The following is a 10,171-nucleotide window of genomic DNA, read 5'->3' on the forward strand; positions in this document are numbered from 1 at the left end:
TTGGGTAACAATGTTTATTTCTTCTGTAATAAGAAAAAAACCCTATTTCTAAGCGTTCTTTCACTATAACTTCCTAGAAGTTTCAGACTATTATATGATGTGGAAAACATCATATGCAGCTTTACACACAGTTTTAGAAAGAGAGATGCTGGAAGAGAACGGTCTCCATTACCTGGTTACGTAGATACTGTGCCATTTGTTGTCATCAATTGGGAAGTCTGGAAATTCCAACCGTGCTGCCCCGGAGCCCATATCCCAGAGGAAGGCCACTTTCCCTCGCCGCATCTCCACTGCCAGGAAATCAGGCTGGGTGCAGGGGCATGAGTTGGCATGAGTTTACAGGCCAGACGGCTTGCATGACCATTAAAACACTTTAAAGAATGAGTCCTGCCCCACTGGGGTGGCTCGGTGGTTGCGTGTCAACCCATAGACCAGGAGGTCACGGTTCAGTTCAGAGCACATGCCTGGGTTTCGGGCTTGATCCCCAGTAGAGGGTGTGCAGGAGGCAGCCAATCATTGATTCTCTCTCATCATTGATCTTTCTCTCTCTCCCTCTCCCTTCCTCTCTGAAATCAATAAAAATATATTTTGAAAAATAAAGAATGAGTTCCTACCGCATTTTTTCTACACATTCAAAAAAGAAAACATCTTGTTTTGTTTTTAATTCCCACCCCCGCCTCCCAGGAGCTGAAGCAGGACTCAGAGCACTGAGGGTGGTGGCCACCCAGGTCCATTAGCACCCCACCACCCTGCATTGCATGGCCCTCCACAATGCCTCCCATAAAATTCCCCAGGAAGACTCGTGTGTGTGTGTGTGTGTGTGATCACTAGGAGTCTCCAAGGAGCATGAGGGATGGTATCTTGTGTATCTGCCCAGTCTGAGAAGGGAATAAATGAATGTGAAATACGCAGTAAGAGCCATGAAATCCCACGTGTTTTGCACCCTAGCTCCTAAAAAGACATTTCTGGTAATATCTGGGCTTGCCAATATCTTCTGCCCTAACACAGACAAGGCTCCTGACCCATTTCCACCATACAGCCAGTTATCAATGGTCTTCATAGGGGACTTGCCCTCTGGGACCACTGGAATCTCATTGGGTGGAAGAGCCTGGGTGAAGCATGACCGTGGTGAAGCCTTAGGGTGCAGGCTTGCACTCCAGGTAACAACCCCCAAGGTTGACCTTATAGACCCAATGCTAAACTCAGTGGCTGCAGAGGTCACAGAAGGCATTACATAAAGTTTATCTAAGTCACGGCTTGTGATTAAGATTGCAGATGGAGACACTTTTCCTTCCTCAAAGTCACTTTCCCTCTCACAGATATTGAATTATGTAATTTATTTTTAATCTAATGCTACTGGTTTAGCAAAAGGTTAGTTCCCTTAGAAGAGTTAGTGATTTCACCAAGACCCTGTTGTTTTTTCATCAAAAAAGTATCAATTCAGAAAACATATGCATTCATAGGAGACTCGTTGCTTTCTTTGAGTCCATACTCACGCTGGTGCTGCTACCGAGGTAGAAGAGAAGGTTATCGGGTTCGCTCGTCTTAACATTTAGTGTTAAGGTGTTATAGTTGGTTGAAGAGATCGGAGGCTGGTAGGCCCGGATACAATCTCTGTCTGCAGATACAGCAACTTTAATCTGCAGAAGGAGAAAAAGTGCCCAGTCATTTAATGACACATCACATGGGCCGTGCGCCAGGAGTTCAGACGTGCTATTCCCAGGCAGACTGTCACTGTCAGGCAGGTGCCTCTCCTGACAATACATAATGCTTCAGAAGTGAGAAGTCAGGTGGCGGTGAAGAGAAATTTATCTGGTAAAGTATTTAAATATGAAAAAGTCAGTCATGGAGTTTTAACTTATGTAGAAAATCAACTCTTTCATATGAGATTTAATTCCTTAAAGATAAGGAGCTTATCCAAGTCATCTTGGAATCTTTAGTCCTGCCACAGAGAGCATATTTGATGATCACTTGTCGAATAAATGGAGGGATTATCTACTTAGTCTTTCAGCAAATATTTATAGAGCAAATATTACACATATTTCTCTAAGTAATTGTTTGCATATATAGCATACATTAACCTAAGTCTGTATTAACCAGAGCATTTGGAGCCATCTGCTGGGCTCACATTTATTTGGTGACTGTAACTAAAACAGGTGGAAGTCAGAGCTCATGTAAACCAACAGCCCTTTCCCACAGTGAGGTCATTTGTGGGGGGAGGGGTGTCAAAGGGCTGGGAACTCCTGTATCTTGGCTAGAAAACTTAGGTGGATAAGCATTAGACCAGAGGTCCCCAGTAGTGTGACAATTGACAGTCTCTCGAAGATCTTATTTCCCTGAAACGCCTCCCCTCAGGAGCACAGCAATGCCACATGCTATGGATGGGTGACTGGACAACATCTTCTCAGTGTGTGCTTCTCTGGGTGTCAAGTGTCTCGTAGATTTAGTGACCTGGATGTGTGCAGCATTTGTCCATATGCAAATCGTTAGGTCAGGCTCCTTGAGGATGGATTGTACTGCGCAAACATTCCGAAGAATACTCGGATTATTAAAACCACCTTGGTAAAATGATGGAAATAACACCATACGCCACCGATGAAATGCAGAGTGATGTTAACCCTTAGGCAACCATTAGCTAATAGTTATGAATCTATAAATCTAAGCTACAATTACAAATCTCCATAAAGACATGGAGATCTCTTTGCTAGCAACAGATTGAAACATGTATGAAAGCAGAAATTTAAAAAAATGAGACTAATTGAATATACTTAAGTAAATATACTTAAGACACTGTTGTGAGGAATCTGGTATTATTCGGAGCTGTCAGCAAACATTCCAGGGACCCGGTGAGACAGAAAGCCATTTCTACAGGAATTCTCTGGAACTTGGAGTTACCGAGAGTCTCAGCCAGGGGGGTACCGGATGACACTGGTAGCAACAGGGCCCCACACTCACCGAAGCTGCTTGTTTCCGGGCCTGGCTGATCAGCAGCTTAATTTCTGACAGGTTTCTGCTCAGGTTCTCTTCTAATCTCTTCAAAGGCTTCAACCGATCAAATAAAAGGTTGGCTTGTGTTTCCACATCTTTAACTTTTTTCCCAGCTAACAGACCTAACAAATACAAGGTAGCAAGAAAGTTGGGGTTGGGGTGACAGACACAGAGAAATGGACTGGTCATTACTAATGCACTGGATGAAACAGAATATCTTAATTATCAAATCCTTGACATTTTGGTACATATGTAAAAAATGCACCAGCTCCGTGCATTACCGTAGCCCTTCTCTTTCTTTATAAATGGAAATCCAGATGTTAGTGCATTTTCTTTCTTTTTTTTTTAGGAATGCTGTTTGTGAACAAGGCACCATTGTGCCCTTGGCAAGCTCAAAATTGCACAATGCAGACTTTCCTAATGGGAAGGGAGACCGAGACATACTGGTCATTGAGGAGTCCCGTAGAAGTTTGTTTGCTTCTTGTAAGGTGGCATTGACCTTGGACAGGTCTATCGATGTGTTCAGCAGCTTCTGACTCAGTCCCACCACATTCTTCAGCGTGCTCGCAGCACTCTGATTGGCAGATATGGCCAGCTCTTTGATTTTGGTTCCTTTGTCTCTGACACCTGAAATAAATTCATATGCAAGCATGCACACCATAAAACGGGGTTTCTTGTGTTTAATGGCAATATGAAGGTTGCTTGTCATATGTGCTACTGCTGTCTTTTAGGGATAAATGAAATAATTTTGGTAAAAGTTCTCTATTGAAATGTGATTTCAATACACATGAGATAACAAAAGCAGCTAATGGCCATGCTCAGGCTCTCACTTATTAAGAAACTAAGCTGCTTTATTTGGACTCTTTTCTATTATTCCCTTCTCATATCCATTAAATACCTCTTCAAATCATCCCATGTCTGGGTAAGAAGGTTTGGGGATTTAAATGTGTAGGTGGGATGAATGTGTCTCAGGCTAAAGGAAGTGGTATTTTTTCACAACATCAACTGGCTGCTAGATATAACACCAGAATACAGACTAAATGGGCACTTAAGATAAACTGGAATTTCATTTTTCTAGAAAAATCTGGGTGATAATTATTTTTAAAAGGCACTAGTATTCATTTTAAAAGTGTAAATCACAACCACAAATGGGACAAACATTAACACTAGGAGAAGCTGGATAAGGAATATACTGGTATTCTTTTTACAACTTTTCTGCAAATTTGAAATTGCTTCCAAACAAAAAGTTGTTTTAAAGTATTTAATCAACAAATACCATGTGTCCTCAAAAAGAGAGAGAGAGAAACATCCACATCAGAAAATGCCCTATTGATTTAAGGTAAGAAATTCAGAGTGCCCAAGCCCAGCTCCCCAAGGTGATTTAAGGTGAACCAGCAGATGGAAATTTAGAGATATTTGGGCAACTTGTAAGACTTAAAAAAAAAATCTTATTAAGAAAAAAAGAGGTTGAGGGAATGTAAATAGTGTACTACAGCACAATTAATTTGTATTACACTTTGTAAACTTACCTTATTTTAAATTTTAATGAATACTGCACTTGTAAACTGTCAATATTAAAGTGATCTATTTTAGAATGCTTCATTGCCTCATGAAAAAGATTTACCAAGCAAGACTTTTTAAATTTCTTACATTTATATGAAAGCAGGAACATTCCTGCTCCTGTACTTGCTGACTTCTTTGAATGACACTTTTTCAGTTAAGGCATGTGACAATTGCATTGTAAAAGCCAGCAATCGATATGGTAGCATAAAATCTCTAGTGCTTTTGTTTTTTATTATAATTCTGGTATTTCAGTTCAAGTATTCTGAACTTGTTAAAAAATAGTGATCTTCACTTCCAAATCATATTCCTCTGCAAGTAAAATCTATCAGTCCTGGGCTCATTTCCAGCAAGGGCTCTTCATCAAACTGGAGGCAGAACCTCCTCATATTCATGTGTAATGGCTTTGAAATAAGAAGACATTAATTAAATCAAGAACCCCCTTTCCACTTACCTTCCGGAATTGCTCTAAGTATTAAGAGTGATTCATTGGTCTGCCTAGTAATCTTATCAGCATTTTCTTGAAATGTCTTTGCCGTATTTTTCACTTCTCTCAGTTCCAATGTCATACCTATTTAAAGGGGGAAAGTGTTTCCTTTTAAGATGGCCTAATAAAAAGCTGCCTAGGTTTTCTTCATCACTTTGACCCTTTACGGATTGACAGCTTTCTACCGAGACCCTCCCCCATAAAAGCTTCTCCATTAAGACTTCAAGCCCCTGATTATAGAAATTGTGATTTTTAGCTTGCTTGGTCATTTCTCCTACTTTGCTTGTTGCTCTTCTCACTAATATTTCTTCTTAAATTGCATGTCTAATTTAATTAGAGCTCACCTTGAGGTGTTTCAATCACTCATCCTTAATTGGACTCATCAATTTCCTACCTACATCTAAATTGTGGCCACCTTTCTTCTCCGGGTTGTAAAACCCCAAACTGGGCTCCTGCCTGATTATCTCCCTCCCCATCTCCCACCTGCTTCCCTGGCCAGGACCCCTCTGCTTCCTACTCCCTTCTGACCCTCCCCCATCCCAGCAGGTGCTCAACTCAACCTCCTCCAAGTCTGATCAAAGCTGTTGGATCAAAGCTTCACTTTTAGCATTTCTGTTCAGAATACACAATCACATTGGATTCTGAGCACATGTTAAAAAATGAATTATTGATAAAATCCTTGATGAACATGATGGTTCTGCCTAAACTTTAATTGCAGGACATTCACTATTTCATGGCCTATGAAATACCTTTAGTTGTATAGACTGAAGCCATAGCCCATCAACATTGATGCTAGAGTTGGTGTTTAATGCTTTATGATTGAGAACTGCGTACTTTCTATATTTTGAGTTGACAATAAATTCTAAACTGCATGATTCACAGAGAAACAAAAAATATGCACATATCTACACCCTAAGGGAGAGACACAGTACAGGACATGGAGGTAGTCTAAAAGGGGGGTGAGCTGTTTATAGACCACTATTTACTCTATAGGAAAAGACTCGACATATTTTATCTATCTATATAAAAGCCTAAGCGACTGCCACAACCGAAAAACTGAACGGACGACCGAACAGACTGCGTGGGGCGACCAGGCCGACAGGGGGTTAGTGAGGGGCGACCAAATGACTGAGCAGCAGGCTGCGTGGGGTGCCCAGGCTGGCAGGGGGGTTAGCAAGGGGCGACCAAACGACTGAGCAGCAGGCTGTGTGGGGCGAACAGGTCAGCAGGAGGGACACTTGGGGGCAACCAGGCCGGCTGGGGGGGGTCAGTTAGATGCAATCAGGCTGGCAGGCAGAGGCAGTTAAGGGTGATCAGGCCAGCAAGGGGGGGCAGTTAGGGGTGACTAGGCCGGTGGGGGGGGCAGTGAGGGATGATCAGGTTGGCAGGCAGAGGCAGTTAGGGGTGATCAGGCTGGTAGGGGGGGCAGTTAGGGGCGATAAGGCAGGCAGGCAGGTGAACTGTCAGGAGCCTGCAGTCCAGGATTGTGAGAGGGATGTCCCACTGCCAGTTTGGGCCCAAACCGGCAGTCAGACATCCCCTGAGGGGTCCCGGATTGGAGAGGGTGCAGGCTGGGCTGAGGGGACTACTACCCCCTACCCGGTGCACGAATTTCCTGCAACGGGCCTCTAGTATATTAGAATATATTAAAGAGAAAAATACACTATCTTATATAAAACTTGCATGTTTCTCTTATACAACAGATTCCTGCTGCCATTTTATTATGGATATATCATTATGTTATTAGATAGCTCCTATATATGCAAATCATTGCTTACTGAAACTCTTAAGAAAAATGAAACTGCACAGGTATTTTCTGAAAAAAACTGACCTTGATGCTTTCTGCTCAGGCTCCTGCTTTCTTTTAGGAATTTGGAGCTGCGCTGGAGAGCTGCTTTCCCATTAGACTCCATGGCTTCTGGGAACTAGGAAACAGAACAATTCACGCGTGGTGACTGGAGGCCAGGGTGGGATCCTGATGGGGATGTGAAGGCAACTCTATCAGAATAGCCTCCCCTCTGGTTCCAAACAGGGAAGTCAACTAGATAACAGGCAGGGAGAGTTTAATTGTCCTAATGCCTGTTTAACATACATCCTAATAATGGGAGAAGAGAAAGACCACAAGCCATTTTTAAATATACAAAGACAAAAACACCCATTAAATAAAGATCTTCATCGCAGGTAAGACAAGATGCCTCAAAAATTGGCAGTTACAAAATAGTCACAGAGATGTATAATATAGCATAGGGAACATAGTTAATAATATTGTAATAAGTATTGTGCCAGTTGGGTACTAGACTTATTGGAGGGATCATTTCATAAGTTATATAAATATCTAACCACTATACTGTACACCCCAAATTAATATAACATTGAATGTCAACTGTGTTTTTTTAAAAAAATTAAAAAAGAGGCCTTGAGTAGGTATCATGAAGCATTACCATTTTTGTAATAAGAAATGGTGAGATTTTCCTCATCTTTACATCACTTAGTCCCTAGTCTTTATAAAGAAGTATTTATGACTTTAAGAATTAAACATACCACATAATGGCAGAAGCCATAAACAGATCCCATCAGAAAGCAGTGTTGACAAGCATACATTTAAGCCACCAAGTCTCTGCTCAAGCCTCTTAAGGAACGGTTTTCTAGAAAAGGAAGGCACCCACCGAAGCCCACATGGCTCTTCTTACCAGGCTCGCCTCCATCACAGTCCTGAGAGCACCTTTTGCCAGTTTTTCTGATTCTTCAATCAGGCTCCGAATGTTGGAATTAAAGAAGTATTTATGACTTTAAGAATTAAACATACCACATAATGCAGAAGCCATAAACAGATCCCACCAGAAAGCAGTGTTGACAAGCATACATTTAAGCCACCAAGTCTCTGCTCAAGCCTCTTAAGGAACAATCTCCCACAGTTTTCTAGAAAAGGAAGGCACCCACCAAAGCCCACACGGCTCTTCTTACCAGGCTTGCCTCCATCACAGTCCTGAGAGCATCTTTTGCCAGTTTTTCTGATTCTTCAATCAGGCTCCGAATATTGGAATGGATGTGGGTTGCGCTGGTTGCATTCAGGGACACAAATCTAACATTTCCAAGGCCACTATGAAATTAGCATATTTACAGGTGTTATGATAAACTAAAATTGGACTTCCCCACTATTCTTAAAAGCCTCTTAGCTTTCTTTCCCATTAGAGCAGTACCATCAACAAGGAATAACAACCTACGGATTCCCCTTCGACTCCAAAAGGAATCTTAAGAAGCAGTGACCACGGTATCACAACAACACTAAGAATGACTGTCTAATTAATACCCAAAGAAATGATGGCTGCTTCCCATCTTTTAACCATTCATCTGTTTCTTCCAGCTGCCCTCTTTTGATCTCTCTTCAAACCCCTGCATGTGTCTGGGATGCCATGGAGTCTTTGCATTTATTGTAATCTGTGCTGCTAGGCAATTTCTAATTTTCAAAAAGCTTTCCTAAGCATATGTAAGGCTGCTGAATCTTATTTCAAATGGTGTACACCAATTTGATGAAGTTCACTAGAGGTTTTGCAGGAAGATCAGATAGTATTTCAATCATCTGAACTTCACTCTTACAAATGGACAAATCACTTAGGAACTTGCCAACTGGTAATGGTGCAATTTCATCCAGCCACTCTATCTTGAAAATAAAATTTGACAATCGACACATCTTTGCCTGGTGTGTAACTCACTTCATTTTCTTCCCAAGGTTATTGAGTTGAGTGATTCCCAAACCAGACATCAGCAGTTATTACTTGTTACTACTTGATTGGCAAAATTTGGTGATTTATAAGTAAAAGATAATAATGTTATTTTATTTAACTTTATGTATCATACCAATTGCTTTTACTGCATATACTAAGTAATAACTGTTTTGTTCTAGCTATGTATGTAGTCAGAATTATGTTTTCTCTTTTGGGAAATGATGAAAGATGAAAAGAGAGACACTGAGTACCTAGTTCCATTTTCTATTACTGATTCCTGTGGCATCTGTAGGCAGTAGTGCTCAATGCAGCACATAATTTATGCAATATTCTATCTTATGTAGTTTTTTTATTGTCTTCATTGTGTGATCTAATATTTTAGGGCAGTTTCCTCAAATTGGAAATATATTTATTTTTCCCCTTCCACAAAACATACCCAACACACAAAAACACATATTCTCAGTGTGTCCAGACCATTTCCATCCATAATTTATAACAAATTTTAAATAAATAAATTTACCAATTAATTCAGACTATGGTGCAAATCACTGAAAGGCCTAAAACACTGGTTCCCTCATTTGCTGCTATTAGACCACCTGGGGATATTTTTAGAAAATAGGTCACAACCCAGATAAATTAAGTCACAATCTTTGAGTGGGGGCTGGGAGGACTAGGTTGGACAAAGGCATCAGTTTGTTTGTTTTTAAATCCTCACCTGAGGATATGTTCTTATTGATTTTAGAGAGAGAGGAGGGAGATAAAGAGAGAGAGGGTGGTAGAAATATCGATGTGATAGAATCATCCATCAGTTGCCTCCTATGCCTCCACTGGGTATTGAACCAACCTTTTGGTATATGGGATGACATCCAACCAACTGAGCCACCCAGCCAGGGCAAGGCATCAGTATCTTTGAAGTTCCCCAGGTTATTCTGATGTGCAGACAAGTTTGGGAACCACTAGCCTAACACTGTACTTCTCATTTAAAGACACTTTTAACAAGTGAGGACATATACCCAAAAATATAAGTTTAAGTTATTATAATGCTATGGTAGACCTTCAGGCAGTAGAAAATAATCAGAGGTGGTATAACACTTCTACAGGTCCAGTGTGGGCAACCACAGCCTCCATCACTGCATAAAGCCAGACAAAGGATAAGCTCCAAAAAGGTAAGAGATGTAAAGAAGTTAATATCTTTGTTCTGTCCACATATAACTGAACAAAGCCCTGAGCACTTAGTAGATGCGGAACAAGGTCTTGATGGCTTGATATTGTAGCACTAGAGGCCTGGTGCACAAAATTCATGCATGGGAGGGAGGGTCCCCTCGGCCCAGCCTGCACCCTCTCCAATTCAGGACCCTTCGGGGGATGTCTGACTGCAGGTTTAGGCCCGATCCCAGGGATCGGGCCTAAA

General features: G+C 41.3%; 1 protein-coding gene across 1 annotated transcript in view; it reads right to left on the bottom strand.

The window, feature by feature from the left end:
* LAMA1 (laminin subunit alpha 1) overlaps positions 1-10,171 on the bottom strand; it is a 151,991-nt gene that overhangs the window by 29,794 nt on the left and 112,026 nt on the right. Inside the window, 7 exon segments of the mRNA XM_023754272.1 lie at positions 173-306; positions 1,497-1,640; positions 2,956-3,110; positions 3,433-3,615; positions 5,003-5,119; positions 6,867-6,960; positions 8,000-8,135. Coding sequence (XP_023610040.1) covers positions 173-306; positions 1,497-1,640; positions 2,956-3,110; positions 3,433-3,615; positions 5,003-5,119; positions 6,867-6,960; positions 8,000-8,135 — 963 coding nt within the window.

This window comes from Myotis lucifugus, unplaced genomic scaffold (assembly GCF_000147115.1).
Source record: "Myotis lucifugus unplaced genomic scaffold, Myoluc2.0 scaffold_58, whole genome shotgun sequence".
In the NCBI taxonomy this organism is placed as follows: Eukaryota; Metazoa; Chordata; class Mammalia; order Chiroptera; family Vespertilionidae; genus Myotis; species Myotis lucifugus.